Source organism: Neopelma chrysocephalum, unplaced genomic scaffold (assembly GCF_003984885.1).
Source record: "Neopelma chrysocephalum unplaced genomic scaffold, ASM398488v2 Primary Assembly neopelma1_75, whole genome shotgun sequence".
Taxonomy (NCBI): domain Eukaryota; kingdom Metazoa; phylum Chordata; class Aves; order Passeriformes; family Pipridae; genus Neopelma; species Neopelma chrysocephalum.
The window spans coordinates 2,766,705-2,792,576 of NW_020897736.1; the positions used below are offsets into that span (position 1 = coordinate 2,766,705).

Genomic DNA, 25,872 nt, shown 5'->3' on the forward strand with positions numbered 1-25,872 from the left:
AGAAGTGCCATTGTAAATATTAAAACTGAAACAAAATGGTACTACAGTGCTCTCTAGCTTAGGAAATCTCAAACCCTTGTAAATTATTTCCAGCTTTGACAGAGTACTTAAAATATATGAAGTGAGAAATAGACCTTATTTATGAGATTTGAAAGACTCCATGCAGGGCTGTGTTTAAGAAATATTAATAGAATTAAGCTGGCAAAATCATTCTTCAGTTTCAGTATTAGCAGCTGTTTCTGGTAATTTGACATAAAATGAAAATTCATCATTTCTTCAAATTTATTTTGTTCCTTTTACGTGCTGAACAAATGAAAAGAGATTAACGCATGTACCCACTTATTAGACAGACTGATATTTTACTCTGTTGCATGCATTTATTTTGAAATGGACATAGAAATTATGGACCAACCTCCTGCTCAGGTACCCACACTGATTTTAATGTGGCTTCTCAAGGATTAGTGTTCCACGATGGTAAAGTGAAGAAAACATGGATTCAAAGAGCAGTTCTGTTGTTTAAACTTACTCTGGAAATCATCATTCTTTTTCCAGAATACAATGACAGATGCTACACTCCTCTTGGAGGATGTACAAAAGATGAAAGACAAAGGAGAAATTGCACAGGCATATATTGGACTGAAGGAAACAAACAGGTACAAGTTTTCTTTCTTTAATCTGTGATCAGTTGGGGTCTGCTGTGACACTGCATGTGTCGTGTTCAGTAAGCTCCATCTGTGTATGTCTAGGTACTCAGAGAACACTCACAGTTGGGTTTATAATTTGATTTGATTAGTAACACTGTTGTATGCAATATTTGAAAGGATTTGGAAATAATGGGGAAATGCAAAATCAAGCTTTCTGGATTTCCGTCTTCTTAGCCTTTAATTGCTGCATTGCCCAAACTGGGTGCGTTCCCCAAGGTGGTTTGTTACCCTCTGTTACCCCAGTGGTCACAAGAGTGTGTCACAATACATTTATTGTAACAGCACGAAATACTGTAACCAGTTGGGCTGTCACTGAGAACTGAATTTCATCATTAAGAAGAAAAACACATGAACAGAAAAAGTAATTTGCTAAGTTGTGTTAGAGCGTTTTTTGTTTCTCTTTTGTCGTAATTTAGTGTGTAATATCTTTAAATGTCACCTCATCACCATCACATATATCTCTTGTATTTTTTTAAACACGTTTCTTGAAAGGCAATCTCCCCAGGACTATCATATGCTGAATGAGGACGGAGAACTTTGGCTGGCTTATGAAGGGTTAAAACAAGCCAACAGGTTACCAGACTTCTCAGAATGTTTTTTTTTTCTTTATTTGCATCTTCTTTTCTAGCTAACTGTGCCCCTTGCTATGGGTTTGCTTTAGCTACAGTACTTCTATTGCTTTAATGGTTAGAAAAAAATGCAACACAAACTGTACAAATTAAAGAGTTTCCTCAAACCTAGTCCCTAAACCTTTTTACTTGTCAGGTTTTATCATTTAAAAATTAAAGATGGTGGAACAACCAATACATAATTCATAAGAACACTTACACAAAAATAGGCTGTAAAATACCAGAAGCTCCACAACTGAAAATATTTGTAGCCATGTATTATTTGTCTGCTTTTATGCCAGGTTTCAAAATTGATGTTCCTTACAGATTTTCAGCCTAAAGAAGTACCGTCATTTTAGTAATTATAAAATTATTGTTTCGGTAGCTTCAGTGTACTCTTAACTTTCAAACAGAAATGGATCTTAGTCTCCTTGTTGTGACTCAAGCTCAGTAAATTAAACATTCTTCTCCCATGTTTCTCTGTGCCATATCCAAAACATAAGTCACGGAATAACCAAGAAACAGAAGTAATCTTTAGTCCCTCGGAAATAACCAAGAAACAGAAGTAATCTTTAGTCCCTTGAGGTGCTGCCCAGGCCTCAGTGCAGTCACTGAGATCTGCACACTGGTCCTGGAACGGGTGAGAGTCGCCTCGTCAGGAAACGCAGCTCTGGCTCCCTGTGCACATCTGTGCCCCCATCCATATACGTGTCCCAGACTTCCAAAATGGTTCCTTGTCCTGCATTGACAACTAATTCAGTAGTTCAGCACTGCTGATGTTCTTCAGTGTATGTGTTTGGTAGCAGTAACTACAGAAGGTGGTACTTTGCAATGAGTGCTACTAACCAGTCTTTCCTTTTCTTGTGCTAACAAATTCTACACCTAACATTGTTGTGTAAGCCTGTGAAGATCTAACTTGCAGCAAGTGTTCTGCAGAGCAGGATGGGAATTTGTTTGCTCTGCGCCTCTTACTTCTTGTCCTAGCACTGTAGGGACAAGAAGCTTTATATTAAATGGCAGAGCCATGCAGGTAAATGACTGTTTGCCCTTGCGTGCCTGATCAGTCTAGTTACTAATGAGTGTTCTTGCCTTATGCATATTTAAACCCTGAAAGATTGTCTAATTGAACACTGGTAGTCACTAGTATTGTCATTTCCTGTGTGTGTATGTACGAAATGATGATTCAGAGCACTTGGACAGTGCCCTGGAAGCAGGAGTAGATCCCCCCAGCGCTGCTCAGAAGGAGGCTGGTACCCATTATCCCTCTTTCACATGAGAATAATTTAAGATGTGATGTGCCCAAGGGGAAAGAGCAAGTCAGTGGTGAGGATACACAGAGCTCCCAGATACCAGTCCTGAGTTTGGTTCTGTTGTTGACCTTTTGTGCACTAAGGACAACTCTTTGCAAAATATTGACTTTAACGTAAAAATAAAGGTTGTTTATGTGCATTTGCAATTAAATGGTTTCTGACTGAAAAAGTTAACTCTAAAAATGTTGTCCTTTGTTAATAATGCAGGGTGGTAGCTTAAGCGAACAGTGTCATCTTCATCTTAGATTATTTGATTTGTTTAGAGGTAAAACCTCTTTAGAGCCCCTTTAAAAGCAGTGACAATCTGTGAAGAGTTGGCTTTACATTTATTGCCACAGTGGCACCACACACAGTGTGTGTTCAATCAAGGGAAATGCAAAGCAGTGCCACAATTAGCTTCTCTCCCTCTCCACTTTTTGATCATGCAAACTTAATTTAATTAGAAGGCATACTGAAGGGTTTAAAGAGTACTCTGCCTTTTTCATTTTCCTTTGCAAGCCATGGCTAATTGTTCCTGAGCAGCAGCTAAAGCTTTACACTCCCTCTGAGAACTGGGGATGCAACTTTCTGAGTGTGTTCACACAAAGTGTTGCTCAACCTCCTTAGGCTGCTGGAGTCTCAGCTTCAGTCGCAGAAGAAGAGCCACGAGAATGAACTGGAATCGCTGCGAGGTGAGATCCAAAGTCTGAAGGAGGAAAACAATCGCCAGCAGCAGCTCCTGGCCCAGAACCTGCAGCTGCCTCCAGAGGCCCGGATTGAAGCCAGTCTGCAGCATGAGATCACCCGGCTGACTAATGAGAACTTGGTAAGGCAAATGCTGCTGCAGGAGCAGGCCAGGGGACTTACTGACCCACCACACCTGTAGGTTCTTATCACTTTTCAGATGGCAGCTTCCTGTAAAAAAATTGCACGAGGGTTAGTGGGTTTTTTGCCTGTAAGCTGATGGGAGAGAGAGACTTGTGATTGCTCAGGGCATAATAATGTTTCAGGGAGTTTGTTTGAAGTTTGGAGCATGGAGAAAGCTTGTGGGTCCCAGCTTTCAACCAATGAGTTTAATCATGGCTAAATGGTTGGTATCCAGCGAAGTCATAAAAGCTATTAGTGCCAAGGAGTAACGTTTGCTCTGAAATATGTTAGTTTTTTATTTTGTTGGAAAATGCTGATGTAATTCTTTAACTAAGGTCACTTTACTTCCCATTTCTCTCCTCTCTGCCTGAAGCTACACAGATAATCCACTGTGTTATGAGCTCCAGCTATTCAGTATATTTTGAAAAAAGAAATGACTAGAGAAAAAGAAACTTAGTTAGAAGTCACTTAGCTAATATTGGTATTCCTTGTTCACTGTCCAACATTTTTGTACGAAGGAAGAAAGGAATGGGTGAAACTCCTTGCCTTTCCCCATGTTCATCATGCTTGGGCTACTTAATTTCTGGGGAAATTTTCCAAAGAGGCCTGTGTTAGAATATGATTGGCTTGATATTGGTAAAGGGAAATATGCTACTCACATGCTGTGAGTGTCATTGCTTCCTCTAAACAAGCCAAGGCAAAGTGTTTCCTGCTTATGTACATTACAGAAGTTATCATTGCCAGTCTCTTGTCTTAATGCCAAAGATTTTGAGGAAAGCATCTGATCATTCAGCTAATAGATACTGGAAAACTGATTGAAAGTAAATTATAAGTTTGCCTCAGCAGCAGCAATCTCCCACTGGCAAAGGTAAATGGTGAATGTTTTTATCTCCGACAGCTCAATCCTGCTGCTGAGTCATGTTACACTTTTTAGCCTTTTTTTCCCCAGAGACCTACTCGTCACACTCTGTGTTCCCAAGACAAGACACAGTCATGTAATTATATCCCACAGGAGTTCTCTTTGTTTTCAAATACATCAAATGTAAATTTACTTGTTAAATATAGACTCATTCCTTAGTGTTTCACTTCTGATGTTTGGGCATTGCAAGTCCACTCCAAGTTGGGTGTATGTTTCTGTTCCACTCCTAGCCCTGGAGTGGAAATAATTTACAGGCTTTCCAGATGTCATAGTAGAATTGTGCATTCACTGCAATCCCATCTTGATTAGCATAAGAAAATGTCCTGTCCTGGTTCTCACAAAGGTTATATTCCAGGCTTTCACAGTACCAGTACAGCCCATTTTTAAAAGATCTGACTGTTCTGCAACTCATCTGTATCAGCTTCTCTCTGGGAGATGCTGACATGAACACCACAACTAAGGCCCTAGACTACCTAAAAATAAGAGATTACTTGATCTTTTTTTATTCTGATTTAATCTATACAGTGCTTACTGAAGTTTCAGCGTCTCAAAGGGAGGGGGTAAAACAATCCTGTACCTGTTTTTACAGTTTTATGAGGAGTTGTATGCAGATGATCCCAAGAAGTATCAGTTGTACCGGATTTCACTTTACAAGCGGATGATTGTATGTAGATCACGTGAATCCTCTTTCTCTGTTGTCTCGGTTGCTGTTTCTGAAGCACTAATTGAAAAGCAGGCTGCCTCCTTTTCTCCCTTTCAGAGGAAATCCCCCTGCAGAGAGCTTCACGATGCCAATTACTTCCCTCACTGCTTTTTTTGTCAGTCTTAGTGTCCTTTGTGTAATCTGCGTCTCTTTTTGATGCACAGTTTTGTTACTAATACAAATCTCGCACTGTGAGCAAAGCCCTTTCTTTTTGAATACTGCTTAATACTGCCCTGAAAAAGAGGTGCATGATGCAAAAGATGCTCCATTTTCAAAACTACTCTTTGGTTCAAAACTACTCTTTGGTTTAAAACTTTGATGCATTTAAATTCAGTTCAGCAAAGGACTGATCATACAGGTCCTTACCAAGGTGAATAATGCCAGCAATATAGTCATAGCCTGAGTTTGTTCTTATTTTAGTGTTTTTCAAAGATGCAAAATATGGACATTGATGACATTGGAAATAATATTTCCATAATAATTAAAGGTGGCACCGTATGTAAGCTTGAAAGAATATAATGTATGAGTTTACAGATCTTAATGAGATCTTAATGAAATAGTGAGATCTGTTCAATTTGTTTGGAGGAACCATAGAAAGCACTTTATTCCTTCTCACATACTGATGGTTCTGAAATCATATCCCTTCACTGATACATTTGAAACAGTCTGTTGAACTTACATGTATTTTTTTTATTAATTTCAAGAAAAATTGTTATATCTGACAAGAAGTATATTGTGTTAGCAGGATTTCTGTTGTAGAATTGAATACTGCTTTGGATGTGAAGCACGGTTCATGTCAACAGGCCTAATATCTTACTGTTCAAGTATATTATATTAGGTTGTAAACTCTTTAGTACATGATTAAGAACAGTTTGTGCCTAAATCTAAGTTGTTGCCCATGCTGCACTATTTTTTTTCAGTACTTTAGGGGAGATGTAGTTTCCCAGATGATGTTTTTGATGCAAGGAGTTCATGATCCCTTACATTCTTACCAGTGCCATGAAGAATCATCATGCTTACGAGATTTTTCTTTTAAGCTGCTTTCCAACACTTAACCTGAAATGGCTTTCAGGTTTTTTGAGCTTGAGGTTTTGCTTCCTTTAGAAAGACTCTCCCCTTTTTAATTACATGATTATTTTATGAATGTACTTCGATAAATATGTCAGAGGATTATTCAAACATAGATTTCTGATGAGTGCTCCCTTGAATGAAAAATACAGGTTTATTGCAAGAGCAGGACTTTTAGGTGCTAGATGTCGTTCAGGTACAGAATAAAAAGTTGTAAGACACCAGTTTCAGTGTCAGGAAATGTGATCACAGCAGGAGAAGTGGCAGAGCATCACAAGAAATGGTGCATGTTTGGGTGTTTGGTTTTGGTAAGTTTGAGTGCAAGTTATGGTCTTTCTGCAGATCTCTCTCTTACTGTCTCATAACATGGATAGGCCTGAATAAGGAGTCAGTCCTTAAGGCTTGAATAAATGATGCAGGATAGCTGTTAAATAATAAAGAAAATTATTTCCATGGGGTATTTGGAAGAACAGGGAGGAAGCATTAGGAAGATGTGTTTGCAGCAAAATGTCTTCTGCTGTAAGAACTGACCTAGTTCTGAGTATCTGCAGAATCTGCCTGCCTAAGAGCTTTGCCTTCATCACGCTGCACATAACAATAATATTTGCAGTATTTGGCTTGTGTTATAGGCAGGGTACCAGCTTGCAACCCTCGGCCAGAGGATGGCACTTCTGTCAGCTTTCCTCACTGCCTCGTAATTCTAACAGCACTGATTTTGTCTCTGTCACACATGGTGGGATTTTGCTCATATTGTAATCTTTCTCTCATTTTAATTTACAGGATTTAATGGAGCAGCTGGAAAAGCAGGACAAAACTGTTCGCAAGTTAAAGAAACAGCTGAAAGTATTTGCTAAGAAGATCGGGGAACTTGAAGGTACTTTTATATTTCCAGAGAAAGAGAAAGATTTTGCTTTACTTTTTGTGATCTGATTGTCATCATATTCATCTGTTTCAGCAGTTATGAGGGCTTGAGGTCTTCAGTAGGATTAGCCCCTGTTGATTGCAGAAACAGGAGGTACGCTCAGAGCTCTGTGTGTTCCTTTATGAACCTTTAAAAGATCTGTCTTACTATGAAGCAATGAGAAAAGGAGATTGATATTTCTGTGAAGGCAAACAAATATTTAAACCTGAAGGAATGTTTCCCGGGCCATTTGTGTACTCACAGACAGTATCTGGTTTTGTCAAGACAAAAGCAATACTGAGTATGAACTAGGCAGAAAAAAATTACCCAGTTTTTCTTTGAATGTGAGGTTTAGTTACTGAAACTAAGTTTATTTTTAAAAAGCCTTTCAATATTGTTTATTTAGTGCTGTGGACAAGACCATAGTAATATTGATACATAATACAGAGTGGGAAAATGTTTCTAAAAATATGGTGTTATATGAGTTTATTGTCTAATTAACTTAGAAAGATGTAGTAGATCTGGCTGGGATGGAGTTAGCTTCCCTCATAGCAGCCTGTATGATGCTGTGTTTTGGATTTGAGGCTACCAAAGTGTTGGGAACACACCAGTGTTTCGACAACTACTGAACAGAGCTGGCACAGTGTCAAGGTTTTCTCTTTTTTCCTGCTCTGCCCCCTCAGAAAGCTGGGGGTGGGAGGGCATATGGGCACACAGCTGACCCAGACTGGCCAAAGGAATATTCCATATTCTGTACCTCCTAATATCAGGAAGCAGAAGAGGGGGTTTTTGCATGCAAGGTAGCTGTTGTTTGAGACTGGCTGGGCATCAGTCCTCTTGGGATGGGGGCTGTCATGAGTAATTGCCTTTGCTTTGCTTCCCGTCCCCCCCCCTCCCCTTTCCTTCACTTGTTAAGCCACCTTCATTTCAACCCACAGGTTTTCTCACTCTTGCTGTTAATATTCTCTCCCCTGTGCTGCTGGAGCCAGGACGTTCTTTAGAAATGTCACAGTAATATCTCGTGTATGCAGACTTCACTGGAAAATATAACACAATTTCTTTTCATTCTCTCTCTGAAGTGGGTCAGATGGAGAACATATCACCTGGACAAATCATTGATGAGCCTATTCGTCCAGTTAACATTCCACGGAAAGAAAAGGACTTCCAAGGGATGTTAGAATACAAGAAGGAGGATGAACAAAAACTTGTCAAGAATCTTATTTTAGGTAAGCATCTTTCTCATTTGTGGCCTTCTCTGCTCCCATACACTCTGAAAAATGAATGATAAGAACACAGAATTTGCATTAGGAAATTGATAGCTTATTTTGGTTTTGACAGTGTTCAGTTTATCTGAAATTCCTAAATGTCTGTTGTAATCTAGTTTTCCTTCCTGATGAGTATAGTATATATTAAAGTGTCTGCATATTTTTAGCAGGCAGTTATGTTTTCTTATTCTGTTCTCACATTTTACCAAGAAAGTGGCTCTTCCTAGTTTTGCTGTGTTTTCACAGGCCATATATGTATGTGTATGTGCTATTAACTGGGGAGGTTGCAATTACCTCATAACTTAACAAAACAATGTGTGTTTGTTTTTCCCAAGAGCTGAAACCACGTGGGGTAGCTGTCAACCTGATTCCAGGACTACCAGCATATATTTTGTTCATGTGTGTTCGCCATGCAGATTACCTTAATGATGACCAAAAAGTGCGGTCATTGTTGACTTCCACTATCAATGGCATCAAAAAAGTGTTGAAGGTTAGTTAGTCTGCTTGGTTTAGAAAAACATTAATTTAAAATTTGCTTTTGGTTTTATGTAAGAGGAATGAGGAAAAGGCTTTCACTTAATTGGCTCTGGATTTCTGATCAATGAACTCCCACCGAAGTCACAAAAGAGTTGTCTTAAAAGGCAACAAATTACATTGCTGGAATTTCATCCATATAGTACCAGAGGTGCTTTGAATTAGTGGGAAAAGAATTACCTTCCTTTTGTTTTGAATAGTCTCTCTCCTCTGAAGCTATGCTTCTGATGTTTTGGATGTAGTCAAAGTCTGCAGAATGAGTCTTTGTTAATTTTCTCCAGAGCGTTTGATTAAATAGTTTCATTTGCAGTTTTGGTTAACAGATTCCCTTATTTGCTTCACCTGCAGATTACAATGATGATAATATGTTACTGCCTAAAGTCTTTGCAATGAAGTTGGCTAGGAGAGTTTAGGCCAGGTGTATCCTGAAGGCATTATTAAGATATAAATATGCTTTGTGCTTATATAGTTTTCTGTTTTTTAAATGAGACAGATGTGTTCAAAAGCCAAGCCTTTAATCAAACTACATGTTTTGAGAAAATATTTCATAAACAATCCTGCAGGAGCTTAGGTATTCATAGGAATTTCTGAACATATTTAAGTGAATGGAATGTATGCTATGTATTCTGTGTTCCTTGGTGAGAAGGGTTTGTTGTTTTGTTTTGTTTTCCATATCAGGTTGCCAAAATGGTTATGATGTAAGTGACATTCATCAAAACTGAATTGCTCCCTCTTCCTCCTGCTGCCTCTGCATCATTCCCATCCTCCCTGTTGGGGTCTTAAAAAGAGTCATTGTGCCACAGAACGGGCATTTTGGGAATACAGTCACATTGCCATGTGATTTCTTCACAAAACATTTAGGATGGGTCTGTAAAACACAGAAATATCGTATCTGTGGAGGAAATCATATCCTGAAAGTTCTTGAAAAATACCACAGAAAACAGGGAAGGTGTTTAATGGTATTTTGCTAAAAACCTTGTTTTTCTAACACACTACTGAAATACAGTTTTGCAAAACAACAGAACGAGTAGCTACAAGAAAATGTATTTTAAGTGTTTAACTGTTTATCTAGCATTTCTTTATTTTATTCCTCCTACCAATCTTTGTTGAACTGTGTTTGTTTTTATCTTCAGAAAAGAGGAGATGACTTTGAAACAGTGTCCTTCTGGCTATCGAACACCTGCCGATTTTTGCACTGTTTGAAGCAGTATAGTGGAGAAGAGGTAAGCACTGCTCCTGCTCTAGTGTGTCTTGCTCTCCAATACTTCTGTCAGCACTGCTCTTTAACAAATCCCTGTAATATCTCAAAATCTAGTCAAAGTCTTAAAATAGCTACACCTTTTTGGAATGGTGACATCAGTGGAAAGCACAGGAAGATAAGATTTGAACCAGCTTCCCTTTATTGCAGGCTGGGGGCCCAGAGGCTAAATGACATTGTGCTCACAAAAGTGCCAACTCAGATTAAGTAGAGGAATCTGGCTGCTACCATTATATTATTTATTAATGACTCACTGCACTCCCTGTGAAAAAGGCTGTATTAAGCCCTCTAACCAGGGTATGGCAGACCAGTTTACATTTGGAGGCTGTGAAATGCCTGATTCCTTTTTCAAACTTAACTGGGCTTTTGGCCACAACTGGCCAGGTGAGAATGTCCATGCTGGAGTGAGACAGAAGGGTCTTACCCACCAGAAAGGTGGCAAGAGTTTGCTCCTGTGTCAGATACCTGAAGTTTCAAGTTAAGGAAGCAGCTGCTGTGGACATCATAGTTAAAAAGCAAATCCTAGCATTAGTCTCAATCAGAAGAAGTTCCAAATTAAAGTTTGGGGCTGTGACTATTACTTTAAAGGTATTACTTGTAGTTGCATGAAAAAAAAATGAAAATACAGGGTTTGTGTAATATTTTTGTACTCCATTGAATCATTCATTTCTGTTATTTTATGAATTCAGGGGTTTATGAAGCATAATACACCTCGTCAAAATGAGCACTGCCTCACTAATTTTGATTTAGCTGAATACAGACAAGTACTGAGTGACTTGGCTATTCAGATTTACCAACAACTTGTCCGAGTGCTGGAAAATATTCTGCAACCGATGATTGGTAAGGCAAAGCTGAATTCTTTAAACTTCACAACATAGTACTAAAATGAAAATTATGATGGTGGTAATGTACTGTATCTTGTATTTCTTCCTAACCAGTAGAATTTCTTTAATAGTTCTTGTGGTATTGTGTTCATAAATGACAAAGACAGGTTGGATTAGAAGAAAAACTAAAACTGTGATTGGTTCTTCTGGCAGCGACAGAATAAATCAATATACCTTATTCATACTAGTCATAAATCATACATTTGCAGGAAAAAGCTGTCAGGACAATCTGATATTTATTGCCCTGTCTGTTGGGAAATATATAATGGAAAAATTAGACAATTTACTTGAGAACTCATAATTGAAATTAATATGGAAAAAATATTTAGTTGTTATTATGGGCAGCAATGAGGAATGAAATAGCTAGCAGTGGTGAAGCTCACATTCAGAGATCTTTTTTTCATTAAAAGTACGTTCCATTTTCTGTTCAGACACTACTGTCACAGAAATTTTCATTATGGTTTCCAATCACAACATTTAGAAGAATGGAACAGCTCTTGGTTTTGCTGACTCTGCTGCTCATATGATCCTGGGAGGAAGAAAGTATTTTGCTGAGCTAGAGTTAGACATTTCTTTCAAACACACACGCCGGATTCTTTGTAAAAACCCTGTAAATTTAGATTTTGCAGAACATAGTGGGGGACACAATTTCTGGAAATCACGGTAAACTGTGGCTAGCAGAAAGCCCAGCCTGCTCTTCCTGTTTTGCTCTCTTCCACAATACACTTGAGTAGAAGCAGTTTTCAGTCATTATAGTAATGTTGCCACTCAAATGCAGTTTCAGGGATGCTGGAGCATGAGACCATCCAAGGTGTCTCAGGGGTGAAACCAACAGGACTGCGGAAGAGAACATCCAGCATTGCTGATGAAGGAACCTACACTTTGGACTCCATCATTCGGCAGCTGAACTCGTTCCATTCAGTGATGTGCCAGCATGGAATGGATCCAGAGCTGATCAAACAGGTCGTCAAGCAGATGTTCTACATCATTGGGGCCGTAACACTCAATAACCTCCTCCTGCGCAAGGACATGTGCTCGTGGAGCAAAGGAATGCAGATAAGGTGGGAGAGCTCGTTATACTTTTCTTGAATGCACTGCTAGAAATTGTAGTGAACTCTTGACATTGTTGAACATTATTTTGATGGAACCGCAGATACATCTGGGATACTTATTTTTCCTCACAGAAACAGTTTCAGATGCTGTTAAACTGATTTTGTGAGGTTCGGTTACAAAGAGCTTGGTTGCCTTAGGCCACATCTTACCTGACTTCCAAGTAAATGTGGTAGAAGGAAACCAAAAGTATTTCATCCTCAAGTGGGAATCAGAACCGTAGGTGAAAGGTTGGTAATTCCTTTCTCAGTTTTTAGAGAAGAGTAGCAAACATACCTGCTGCATTTTTTTGTATACTGGTGGTGCAATGGATACCTGTTCATCCACACTAGTTTGCTGCATTCTGAGATAAAGCCATCTTAATCATTTTGGCATCAGTTGTCCAATGGATTCTACTGGCATAAGTCAGGAAATTTGTCCAGGGCATTTCAGTCCCTCAGGTGACTTCACAAAGCCTCACTGTACTTTAACATGAACAAAATTTCATTTGCCTTTCTTCTTGTCATGTTCCTACAATTAATAGGAACAGAAACAAATGAGAAAAGCTAGTTACTGAAAGTCTGACCATAGTTTCTAACTGTTATGAAAATCAAAATTTCCTGCCTTAATCAGATAAAAACAGTACAAAGACAAAATTAAAGGAAATTAGAAGTGTGAAGGAAAAGCATGTAAGGACAGAGAAGAAACACTGGGAAAGAGAAATTGCATATGCTTTCCATTTAGCAATAATCAAGCGTTTATGTCTTGATACTCTTACCTCTTTGTACAGATACAATGTGAGTCAACTGGAAGAATGGCTACGTGATAAAAATTTGATGAATAGTGGGGCTAAAGAAACACTGGAACCCCTCATCCAGGCTGCACAGTTGTTGCAAGTAAAAAAGAAAACGGATGAAGATGCAGAAGCCATTTGTTCAATGTGCAATGCACTGACTACTGCCCAGGTAAGGAAACTCTCATTGTCTGTCCTGCTGTCACTCTTGAGCAGCTCTGCTCTGTTGGTGTTGCTGTTGCCTGCCAACACTGCTGTCACACGTGAATTGGAGGCTTCTTACTTCGTTTTGCATTAGTGCAACTGAAACAATTGCGTTGGAGGGATTAAAAAGGGACCAGACCCTTTTGACATGTGATATTCAAGATAAGTTTAGAACAAATGAGAGGAAGCTCAATAGAGTGTTCAGGGTGTAGTACCAGACATAATCTCTGTTTGTGAAAATCCTCTGAGAAAACTCTTCATTCAAAGACATCTCTGTAGTCCAGACAGCTCTGCCTGGGATACTAGGAAATGATCTTTCTGCCATCAGAGTTAGTGTCCAGTCAAGTTAATGGACAATTCAAACAGAGCTGTTGTCTCCAAGTCTGCAAACAAAAGTGTTAAGTTACTGTACCTATTAGCCTCAGAAGGCTGAACCCTGTGTATCTCTGTAAGCAGACTTCTACTTAAGAAAGCATAGATTTTGTACAAATAAGTTGCACTTTTTTTTTTAAACCATGCTACATTTGCATACAGCTTGTACAGGAATAAAGGGATCCAAGCATCTTTGATGCTTAGTGAGCAATTCTCACCAAGAAAAGGAAGAAATTTCTCTATTTTTTTCATAATGCTGTCAGCACGAGCAGTTGCATTGATACAGCCGTTTTGATTTAGTAATTCACATTACTGGAAAATCTCCTAATTTTCTACTGAATAAGAAGTTAGAATTCCATGTGCTTGAAGCGTTTTAACTTTTTAACAAAGTGTTCAGAGTGTTTTGGTTTTTAAAAAAGAGAATGGTAAAAAAACAAAGAGAATTTTTAATAGGTTTTACGCGTTTAGCCCATATTATTATTATTTAAAGTCTTTGTGATGCAGTTCTTGCCTTTGGTGTTTTTAGCCCTCTTTTTAGAGAAATAGCTCACTCTTGAAGAACAGTGAAGTTGTAAGACCGCAGAAGGTCATAATTACAGTGTCAAAATTAGGGTGAGAAATACATCATGTTTCTGGGGAGGGGGGTGGGCTAGAAACACAATCAGGTAATTCTCATGTGATTTTTCCATCCTTTGATATTTTCCTCACATTTGTAAAAATTTAGAGTTTTTACCTCAGAAGTACACATGTTCTGAAGGAGGCAGTTGTATAACGTAGCATTGAGCAGGTGATGGAATTCTGTATGAATCAATAAAGCAAAAAATAACAGATACTTGTAAATAATTTTATTTTTCAAATAGCTAATTTTAAAACTATATTATTCATAACCATGGATGCATCTGTTGAGTGAGCAGTAAAATGAACCTAATAGTGATTGTTCTTCTTCACAGATTGTAAAAGTTCTGAATTTGTATACTCCAGTTAATGAGTTTGAAGAGAGAGTCTTGGTATCATTTATACGTACAATACAGGTATGTCTATATCTTTTCATCAAAAATCATTTGATTATTTCTGTGAAAACCTCTGATGAGCCAAAATAGCTCGCATCCTGAAATACATTCAGGATTATGAATTAAACTATGCTTTTTAGCTGTTGCTTTTTAACTCTGTCAAAAAGGTGATGTCAGCCTTAAAATTTTAAGCAGTCACAAGTTACTGCCTCCAGACTTGCATGAAAATGTTAGTTTCTCTGTCATATGTATGAGGGTTTTGGAAGGTGAGAGGTTTTTGTGCTTATACACCTTTGTGTATGTAAATACACATGTATGCCAACTTTTCAAGTGGTAACATTTATATATGCAAATTTACTTTAGTCAGACCTGTATCTTCAAGAGAAGTTCCAACTGCTTTGAAAACTGAGGCCTGTGTTCATACCAGAGATCTTAATGTACCCCTTCTGGTTTTATATATATTGCTGAAAATGAAAAGTTTTGAAAACTCCAAAGAAAAGCAGGCAGTAGAGCAAAATAAAGGAAACAAATATGATCTTTCTGGTCTGTTAGAAGTTGAATTACATTTCCAGCAGGATAAGGGAAATTGGGAAGGTAGAACTGACATAAAACTTTAATTCCTGAATTAAAGTTACTTACTGAATAGATCACTTACTGAATAGACACCGTTACCAGATACTGGGCAAAATCTTCCTTTTGCAGGGAATCTGAACACTTTCAGATTGCATTGTAAGGGGGAGATATGCAGAACTAAAGCCAATGAAAGTAACTACAGTTTAATGTCACAATTCTTGCAAATGTGTTGGCTCAAGTTACTGTGGAGTGGTGTGTTTGTACACACACGTATCTGAGCACAGCTGAAATACTCCCTCTTTCCAAGATGATTATTATCAATGAGGTGGCTAAGTGATAATGTAATCACTTTCTTATCTTTGCAGGTGCGTCTGCGAGACAGGAAGGACTCTCCTCAGTTGCTCATGGATGCTAAACACATCTTTCCTGTTACTTTTCCCTTTAATCCATCCTCTCTGGCATTAGAAACCATTCAGATCCCAGCCAGCTTGGGCCTGGGCTTCATATCACGTGTCTGATCCCAAGGATGTACCGTCAGTGTTAAATGGAGAACCGGTTGCCTGATATCTTTACTTGTTAAAACATAGTGAGCCACTAAAAACACATTTTCTGAACAAACAGCCTATGTAAGCCCAGATCTGTAGTTAAGGTAGCTGGAAAACTGCACAACAGCACCACAGACTGAAGGCTAAGAGAAAGATGTGCATTTGTGCTCAGTCATTGCATTTATGAGGACTTCACTGATTCATACATTTCCAGAGTATGGAGATCAGGCTTGGACAAAAATTGTGTCTTCAGCTGTCTAGAGACGTTTTTAGATCTTTAGTAATATATTTAAATAGTGTAAATTAAACTCCATATGTAATCTTCTCATAGGCAGGGACCAACAGGGACAGTCACAGTCCTGAACGTGGAAGACTTGAAAGTAAGGCATTTTGTAGTAGAATACACAGTCACTTGGGAGCCTGTTACATTTAATTTGTAAAAACTGGAATGGAAAAACACAAACTGGCAATATATAAAATTATTTCTTAAACCACTTCCTCATTTATGTCAGTTTGACATAAATTGTAGTGATAATAAGTCTTACAGCTCACTATATGCTATAACTTAGGTGTTCATTTGTTAGCACTGTGGTTTACCAAACATACTAAATCGCTGCTGCATATTCTTCTGTTCTTTCAAATGTACGACAGTATCATACTAAGCACTAAAAATAAGATACTTCATTTTTTGTTGTCAACCTTATTTACAGTCTCTAGCAGTCTGTTATTTTAACTGGATTTTTGCACATGCTATCAAATAACACCTGTAGAGGAAAATGGTAACTAAGCACAAGTAGCACACTGGAAATTATATGTTTCGTTATTTTTAAACTAGTTATTTTTGAAAGTAGTTAGCTAAAAATACAGAATCTTGAAGCAAATGATCAGAAGTCAGCAATGATTTTAGTATTTATTTAGATTATATAGTCTGTCACATGTTGTTCTTTATTTGTAGACCCCAGAGTCGACTGTGTGTATTTTGAGTATAATCTCTTTTAGTTTGTTGCCACTTAAATAAAAAGTCTTCTTTCACACTGGAATTTGAGAGGAAAAACTTTAATGGGAAATTTCTGCAGTAGCCCAAGGCTCTCATTCTTTGAAAGGTTGACTAACAAGAATGTTAAGTAGTTTCTGACTATGATGCTGTCGTTTGACTATGATTCGTGCTGATTTAATGGTTGGAAATCCAGGGTTCATAATGAGAGACTGAGTTATTTTGGATATTGCACATCTTACTGGAAAGATTTTTCTGTCTCACACATCTTGGATCTGCTATACAGAATTCACATTTCACAATGTGCAGCAGAAGCCTTGCTTAAGGATCCAGTTCTGTGGTGTATGGCTCAAATATACATGTAAAAAAAAAAAGCCACACACATTGCTCAATTGCATTGTGCAATATTTTTAATGTAGTATATTAATTATCATCTTAGCATTAACATTAATTTCATCTAGAATATTGATAAATAATTGAGAGGTACACCGTTAGACTGTTTGGTACTAATCTGTTTGCCTGCAAATTCACAGAAAAAAAGATTTGCTGTTAAGCAGACTGAAACATTTCAGTTTTGTTTTACTTGAGAGGCAGACATGCTGTTTGTATGGTTGCTAAAATCAGAAGTCAAGACAGCCTAAAGTTTGTCAGTATCATTTTAAGATGCTCATGTCATCTTATTTTCAAATATGTACAGCCCACATTACATTTGATGGATCATGCCAGTACTTCCAAGAAGCTACGACTGCATTGCAAAAATGTTTTGAATGATCTTTGCTAAACGATTGAGTTTGTTTTCCTCTGCATGGTATATACCAAACACTCTTTTTAAAAATACTACTTGATTTCTGAAACTACGGCTACTGTTACGTGGCTCCAAATAAGGTGTAAGGTAGTTTTCAGACTGTTAGGGGTACTGTACTTGGGAGAATGTAATAGGAAAGCCTTCTCACCCAGTGACAGGGTTAGGAAAGAAAATACAAGAGAACATGCTGACCTACAAATTTTTTTTCTCCTATTGAAAAACAAACAATTGGCATAACAGTATGTTCATACTGTAGATCAGGAAATGTATCCACTACTTAAGCGTTTAAGTGTTTAAAATGTATGCCTAAATGTATTTTTGTTTATTTTTTAAGTTTGTTTACCTGTAAAAAGCCTTATTGTATTGTTTCCTTAAAAAAGTAGTGGTTAGTAATTTATAGGTATTATCCTTAAACTCAGTGGTTTGACTGGTATTACTTTTATATCACATTAAAAGTATATGCTGCTTGACATGTTTTAAAGGAAAATATTTTTGAGTTGGAATAGATGTGTAGTTGGTAATTCATCTAACATTTTACATGGCAGTATTTTACATGCACTTTTCAGAAGTAAAATTTTAGTGTCAGTGTATAATATATCTTTCACCTTAGGACTAAAATCCCTTTAACCATGGAATATAATGCAGAATTATTTTAACAACTTTTTTTTCCTTTGAATCATTGTTATGCTCTTTTAATGTGGACATATCTTTTATATTTTAATTTATTATCTATTGAGATGATAGATTTTATCAGATGCTGGAAAAATACTTGTCAGTGACCCCTTAGAATTATATACAGTTATTCTAGAGATTTTGCACAATAATTACCTCATTCAGTTTGGTGTATTTTTATTCCAGTGATAATTTTATTCTGATGTTTAGGATACAGTCTTCTATCCAAATTTTGAAAAATTACTTCTCACACTTCAGTCTGGGATGGATCATGAAAGTGCTTAAGTCTGTTAAATGTGATTAATCTATTCTATCACAGAAAAAAAATAAGATCAACTTCTTTGTTGAAAGTGGATTGCTATCCGGTAACATTTGTTCCCAACTTGGAAACACCAGCATTTGCAATTTGAAAGTCTATACGTAGTTTGTGATTTAAACTGAACACATTTCAAATACCATACTAAAACTATGAGTAAACACTTGGGTTTTTTAAGATGCTGATACTTCATGTGATAAATAAAAGCCTTTAAACATAGGTTTTCACTCGATGCCACTACAGTACATAGATGAAAAAACAAAACCTTGTCAGAATGACCTGAGCTCTGATCTGTTGTAGTGTCTGATGTTGTACTTAGTAAATGTATGCATCATAAAAACTGTAGCCTAATAGCTATCACTGGAAAATGTCCAAATAAAAGTACAACTGTACGATTTGCTTTGGAATTTTTTTGGTTGGTTGGTTGGTTGGTAGTTCCTGAGCTGTGTGCTGGTATAGTCCCCAGACAGTCACAAGGTTCCCTCTACCTCCATGGCAGGCTTGGTGTTGACTGCCAGGGGAGTTGGTTAAAATCTGAGGATGTGTAAATACACACCCAGATAGCAGCAGTGTGCCATAAACTGCTGTGCGTATTGCAAAATACTTTGTTCGACGTAGCTCGTTTCTGTTATGATATTTTGTCACCTAATATTACCTGCTACTGAAATAAGATTTGTCCTTCACTGAGACATTACATTCTGTGCCGTGAAAGCTCCTTTGGTGCCAGGCAAGGAGGGCTCGGGGGCCACCTGCCAAAACCCGGCTCTGTGGTTATTCAAATCTTCTTCCTCAAAAAGGGTATTTCGATGTAATACCGGTTAGTGCCTTCAGCTTACTTGAATGCATTCAGAGTTGTCTATTTTATTCCAAGTTTGCTAAAGAAACTCCTTGTAGGAAGATGATCAATGTTTCTGTTGCTTTTCTCTGCTGGGTCCGGACTGCTCCCCTCGGGACCCCTCTGGCGGTCGGAAGGGACATTATTCCCGCTCCCTAAAGGTGTATTCCGGGTGCCAGCTGTGCCAGCGCGGTACCTGGGAGTGTCGCTCAGCTCCACTGTAGGTACAGCCCAGTCAGACTCGGGCGGTGGCCGCGGGACGAGGCCCCGCAGGGTGAGCGGGCGCTGAGGGCGCTGAGGCGGGCGGGGCCGGCCGGGAGCGGGGCCGGGCCGCTCCCCACGCCCCGGGGCGGGGGCCGGGGCCGGACCGCGGCCACCTGCGGAACCCGCAGTCCCCATGGCGCTGGCCGAGCTCTACACGCAGGTGAGCGGGGCGCGGGGGGCAGCGGGGCGGGTCGGCCGTGCCGAGTTCCGGCGGGAGCGGGTCGAGCCCTGTGGGGACCGTGGGTAAAGCGCGGGGCCGCCTGTGGCTGTCCGGGCTCGCTGACTGGGACCGTCCCGCAGATCCCAGGGCACCGGGGAGAAATACTCCTTTGTTGAGGAAAACACACCTTTTTCTGAGACTCTTGGCCTTCAGGAGTAGGTCTCTGCTGTGCTAGCCAGCGGTTAGGCAACTTTAAGGTTTAACAAAGCCCTTCCCCTGGGCGCTCAGTTTCGGAGTGCTGCGCTTTCTGTTGGGCAAATATTGAATGTGTGTGGCAGAACTTGGCCTCGAAACAAAGATTTTTTTTTTTTTCCTCCTTGGTGCACCTGCTGAAGTTTTTGCACAACTTTCCCCGCTTTTCCTGTAAGTCGCCGGAGTGTCGTGGCGTATAATTTGTTTGCTTAGCTTTAAATAGCAAAACCGACATGGATATGTTAGTGATTTATAAGCCCACGTCTCTTTCTGTTGCAACAGCAGCTGCCGTAACAAGCTCCCATTGAGCCCGGTGCTGCCCGGCTGCTCATTCTTAGTGTCGGTGCCGCACTCGGAGCCGCTGGAAGAACAAACGGCGGTTTTCACTGGAATAATGTCAGGGAGCTGAAGGGAGGAAGGAGCGCGGGTGTAACCCGACACGGGAATGAGCAAACTCCCTTCTGTTTACCTGTGAGGCAGGGTTTGGAGACAGCCAGCTTTGTAGGCTGGGTGCATTTGCCAGTGGAGGCTCCTGCAACTCCGGGAGCCTTTTCTGAAGAATCAGTGCTTTTGTCACGTTGTTTTCCCTCTCTTTCTCGTCCGTGCAGTTCACCTTCTTGCATGGGAACACACTGTGTGCCCCCGAGGCTGTTTGGTGGTGATATTCCAACTTGCATAGCAGCAAATAAATAAAACAACAGCCACCCAGAGGGTGGTTGGGTGCTGGAACAGTCTCTCCAGAGAAGTGGTCACAACACCAAGCCTGACGGAGTTCCAAATGTTTGGACGATACTCTCAGGCACAAGGTGTGACTGTTGGGTAGGGTCCTGCAGGGCTAAGAGTTGGACTCAATGATCCTTGTGGGTCGTTTGCAACTCAGCATATTCTCTGATTCTGTGAAAGAATTCAATTTAACAAGCATTTTTGTACACCAGGAAGTCAACATACCATAGGAATGACACAAAAAGAAAATTTACACTTAGGTACACATGGAAAACTCAAAACTAGTTTAGCCATGTTTTTCATTTGGCCATTAAATAGATATTTGTGAAGCTGGGCTTTTATCTCTTTTGGTGGGATAGACAAAAACATTGACATCATAGGGGTTTGGGGTTGTTTAGAAAATGTCCTTGTGATTTTGGATATTGCATGAAAAAATGCAATCCTGCTGAAAGCATCAGCAAAGAGGTATCATGGAAGAGGCTGAGGTTTCGGTTGATCATCACCTGATGTGCAAACCAGTTTGGCATATAGCTGACTAGAAAGATCAGTTTCTGTCCTCAGGGATCCTGAAAACTCGCCTGGAGAAGTCACTGAGCAACACAAGCTAAGTTGCAGAACGTCCCTGCAAAAGTCCCTCTTACCCTAAATTGTTTGGTGTTGATCCTTGGGAATAAGAATTAAGAAGGCTGCTGTTGTACAGTGCAGTTTGTAGGGACCTCTGTGGGCACCCACCATCATTCAGTGGGGGGTCTTGGGGCAGAGACCCTCATGTTCTGAGGATCTACTGGAGCTTCCGAGGCTTATCCCAAATTAAGAGAGGAAAAAAGTCACTTGTGCTAAAACCAACAGTTGCAGCACCAAAATGAGAAGGTATATGAGTCCCCAAGGTATCTGTGGGTCTGCTAACACTCCATGAAATCCTTGACTAATGTTAATTTTTCAAGCAAGCAGCTGCAGCAGTTCTCATGGGTTTATTTAGACAGTTTAAACTGACCGTGAATATAGCGAAGGTAAGGGAATTAAATGAAGGGTTCTGGCTGTCAAAACATAAAGATGCTGAAAGATTATACATTGTGGTTGCTTGTGTGAGTAGGGATGGATGAGATCGCTTTGTCAAACCCTGTCAGGATGAGGACACACTCCACATCACTGGAGTAATTCCCTACTTACTGAGGTTTACAGCTGTGTTATGTCCTTTTAAGAAGTGCTGTTTCTGATAGCTTCTCAGGCAGAACATTTGAAGAGTTTGCTTATGTTTCAGCATTTTACCTTCAGCAAAGGAGAACTAGATGATTTGAACAGCATATTTACATTCAAATGTCACGATAATAGCTGAGCTAACTATTATCTTGTTTGTCTGTTTTAGTACAATAGGGTTTGGATCCCTGATAATGAAGAAGTTTGGCAGTCTGCAGAAATCACAAAAAACTACAAAGCTGGAGACCGTTCTCTCCATGTGCAATTAGAAGATGGAACTGTAAGGAGAAAAGCCTGAATTATTGTGGGGTTTGCTGAAATATATTTATGTGGAAATATAGGACTCATCATTATGAGATCTAAATAACATGTCCATATTTTCTTTTTTTACCATATTGAAATTTGTACAGTAAACAGCTTCTACCCAAAAATATGAGGAGTGCAATTCTACTATCTGTATAACATAAGTATATAGCACATACCTCAAAGATCACTTTTGAAACAATCCCTGAAACTCATCTTAAGTTGAAGGAAACCAGTTATCCTCACAGAGCTAGCTGGTACTTTTTTCTTCCCTAAAGTTGTTGCCTTATGTATTTTAGTATCCAAGTTCTTTACAGATTTAATATTTTGAAAACAGCATTTCTGTATTCCTGCATTCCTGTTCCATAAAGAGAAGTATTAAATGAATGATTAAATGGATTTGTTGAAAGAAACAGAAGTTAGTGTTAATCTTTGTGTAAAGAAAACTGAATTGTTGCAAGTAAGGATTGTTATGGAGGTGCCTTGAGTTCTGACCAGGTGTTTGCTTTCATTCAGTTGCAGCTGGTCTGCTGCTTTTATCTGTACTTGAAATATGCATGTGTTTAGAGAGCTAAACGTGTTTACCATTTTTACAGATTTCAATACAAAAATAATGTAAATAAAGAGAATGTAACTTTCTTTTTCATGAGCAACAAAGAGCTCCAAGTCCCCCAAGTTCAGTGGGATGTATGGAATCGATGAAATAGATCAAATAGTGCTCTGTCAACTCTGTAACTTTGTGTAAAGGTCAAAAATGAATTCCTGTTTATGCAAACATAATGCATTTTATGATGTTTCAAGTCATTTTTGTTGACAGGAACTGAATTACCCTGTTGATCCAGCTGCTTTGCCACCCCTACGAAATCCTGACATACTTGTTGGTGAAAATGATCTCACTGCACTCAGTTATCTCCATGAACCAGCTGTTCTACACAATCTCAAAGTTCGTTTTGTGGAGTCCAAACTTATCTACACATATAGTGGTAAGCAAAGTAAAATGCAATATTTAAAAAAAAATTTAAAAAAATATCTTGGGTTAGTTTTCAATATGATGTGAGTAATATTTTCCTCAAGTATGTTTTAACTCATGTTAACTGGTTTTATGTATGAGCATAGACTTGTTTGTTGATCAGCATCTCCTACCTAGTTTATAAAATATTGCTGCTTTGTATCAGTTTAAGTGTTGTTGCCAAAAATGAGCATTTCATTTAACTAACCTGTGTTTTATTTTTGTTTTGCACCCTTGGTTGTAGGAATAATTTTGGTTGCAATAAACCCCTATAAAGAGTTGCCAATATATGGAGATGCTATTATCCATGCATATAGTGGGCAAAACATGGGGGACATGGATCCACATATATTTGCTGTGGCAGAAGAAGCATACAAGCAAATGGCAAGGTTCAGTATGTTGTTTAATTTACATAAATAACACTTGAAATCTAGTGTCAGTGTTCATTGTCATTTAATTTAACTGTGTATGTGCCACTGGTTATTAAGAATACCTTTGAATAGGTGGCTTAACTAAAGGAGGACAAATTCCTTAACCAGCTGAGGAATTTCTAGACTTCATAGCTATTTTCATTCTTGATGGGGGGTAAAACACTGACTTAGCTCAGTGAATAGCAATGACACCAACCTAGAGATTACAACTGGTGTAAGAGAAGAATAGATGAAAGATGGATATATGAGAGTTGGCCACAGCTGTGATTTCAAACATTTGTTTCAAGTGTATAATTCCTACATTTATACATGATTTTAGACACGTCTGATTTGAACTGTCTGATTTAAACTGTCTGATTATTTGGTTCTAGAAATAACAAAAATCAGTCTATTATAGTCAGCGGGGAATCAGGAGCTGGAAAGACTGTGTCTGCAAGATACACTATGAGGTACTTTGCCACTGTGAGCAAGTCAAGCAGCAATGCACACGTGGAGGATAAAGTATTGGCATCCAATCCAATAACAGAGGTGAGTTTCAGAGGGTGTCTGTCAAGCCTGTACTCATCAAGGAAAGAATTCCATGGGCTGCTGGAAATCTTTGTTTGAAGTCTTTAGGGATGTTTTATCTGCTTGAGTTAGATATCTAATTTAGAAGTTTGGCCTCTGAGTAGTACTGATGGACAGAGGTAGTCAGCTTCAGGAAGGTCCTGTCCGAGTTACCAGTGACCCTTTGGAGGCACTAGTTTGCCTCCAGAGTGCTGTCTGGCCACAGACACATCATGAGAAAACAATATTGAACAAGTTGTTTGTTTGTTTTTATTAGTTGGAATAGAAACCAGCTAAGGTTCCTTATAGTGGAAAAACATACTTTCTCTAATTCTCGGTTTATGTAACATTATACTGTTTGACTTGAGGTTTGTCTTCAATTTTGGGCCTCAAAATTTCAGTAACACAACTCAGTGCTGAGATTGATCCCTGAGCACCTTTGATTTTAGAAACTTGCAGTTGAGTCAAGTTTTGGCAAAGTTATTCTTATGAGAGACCCACGTAAATCAAATCATTAAAGTTTATAATTTTTGTAGGCTGTTGGCAATGCAAAAACCACACGGAATGATAATAGCAGTCGATTTGGAAAATACACTGAAATCAGTTTTGATCAGAGTTGCCAAATCATTGGAGCTAACATGAGAACATACCTGCTTGAGAAATCCAGAGTTGTCTTTCAGGTGGGTAAAATAAAGTTTAAAATAGTCATTGTCAGTATAGCTACAAAAGCACTATACTGGTTTCATATAGAAAATATTATGTGAAGTTCTGAATAGTATGTCTAATCAGCATTTGATTTATTTTTTAACAGGAGATTATATTATTTATAAAAAGAAACTATTTTACTCCATGTTCTTCCTTCTGTTAAGTGAAGGATCTGTCTCAGGGACAATTCCCTGAGATAAGTGCAAGAAGTATTTGAGAAATCTGTAACATGCTGTCACAACAGTAACACGTGCCAATTGTATCTGGGAAGGAGCAGCATATGTAGGGCAGAGAGAGTCTTGGTAAAAAACTGGCTGAAAATTTATAAGACCAGGGCTTATTGCATGTGACTCACTGCAGGGTCAGGGCATAATTGTGATGATATCCTAAACAAAGCATTTAATTTTATAAAACTGTTTTCACAAAGGTTTCTTTATTAATAGAATTGCAACTTTTTAAGTACACTGAAAAATATTTCTATATATTTGCTGCCTGAAGGATGGCTTGAAAATGGAGGGGTTTCGGAGTTACCACAGGGCAGTGTTTCAGCTGACAGTCCTACACAGTTGTTCCTTACAGTATTTACCAGTTCATATTAGTAGATGGTTGTTGGAGCTGAAGAAATTATTAGAGTAACATCCTTGGGGAAAGAACTCAGCATATTGGCAATGGAAATAAAGTATACTTGAATGTATCACTTCCAAAGATCATGCTGAAATATAAGATGTGCCATTTTAATATAGAGTAATTTCTTTGCCAAACTATGTTGCAGCAGAATTCAGCCCTCAGGCATCATTATCACTTTACAATAGTGTTGAGTATCAAATGTTTTTCTGTTTGCTTCTTTGTTCTGTTGTTAATTATTTTTTTCTGTAGTGTTATTCTTTGCTTTATTTTACAGTCAGAGAATGAGAGAAACTACCATATATTTTATCAGTTGTGTGCATCTGCTATGCAGCCTGAATATAAACATCTTAAATTGGGTAGGTCTCAAGAAAATAATCTACTCATCATTTTTGCAGTGCAGTATTTTTAAGGCTGGGATTTTAAATGCTAGGATGTTAAGTGCTTTAT

At 38.7% G+C, this 25,872-nt stretch overlaps 2 protein-coding genes across 18 annotated transcripts in view; both read left to right on the top strand.

The window, feature by feature from the left end:
* The window catches only part of MYO5A (myosin VA), a 97,911-nt gene extending 79,146 nt beyond the window's left edge, over positions 1-18,765 (top strand). For 6 of the 17 annotated variants that reach the window (XM_027688651.1, XM_027688635.1, XM_027688638.1 and 3 more), the window contains 13 exons: positions 553-653; positions 1,197-1,277; positions 3,229-3,427; positions 4,977-5,051; positions 6,939-7,032; positions 8,139-8,285; positions 8,660-8,814; positions 9,992-10,081; positions 10,806-10,956; positions 11,779-12,061; positions 12,880-13,054; positions 14,409-14,489; positions 15,407-18,765. In XM_027688651.1, coding sequence (XP_027544452.1) covers positions 553-653; positions 1,197-1,277; positions 3,229-3,427; positions 4,977-5,051; positions 6,939-7,032; positions 8,139-8,285; positions 8,660-8,814; positions 9,992-10,081; positions 10,806-10,956; positions 11,779-12,061; positions 12,880-13,054; positions 14,409-14,489; positions 15,407-15,559 — 1,785 coding nt within the window. In that variant the 3' untranslated portion in view covers positions 15,560-18,765. The remainder of the gene's footprint in view (positions 1-552; positions 654-1,196; positions 1,278-3,228; positions 3,428-4,976; positions 5,052-6,938; positions 7,033-8,138; positions 8,286-8,659; positions 8,815-9,991; positions 10,082-10,805; positions 10,957-11,778; positions 12,062-12,879; positions 13,055-14,408; positions 14,490-15,406) is intronic. The other 11 variants (XM_027688652.1, XM_027688646.1, XM_027688648.1 and 8 more) reach the window with 3 other exon arrangements.
* Positions 18,766-19,570: 805 nt separating this feature from the next.
* Positions 19,571-25,872, top strand: part of MYO5C (myosin VC) — a 31,067-nt gene continuing 24,765 nt past the window's right edge. The window contains exons 1-7 of the mRNA XM_027688697.1: positions 19,571-19,632; positions 21,974-22,084; positions 22,925-23,090; positions 23,361-23,505; positions 23,919-24,075; positions 24,630-24,773; positions 25,700-25,781. Coding sequence (XP_027544498.1) covers positions 19,606-19,632; positions 21,974-22,084; positions 22,925-23,090; positions 23,361-23,505; positions 23,919-24,075; positions 24,630-24,773; positions 25,700-25,781 — 832 coding nt within the window. The 5' untranslated portion in view covers positions 19,571-19,605. The remainder of the gene's footprint in view (positions 19,633-21,973; positions 22,085-22,924; positions 23,091-23,360; positions 23,506-23,918; positions 24,076-24,629; positions 24,774-25,699; positions 25,782-25,872) is intronic.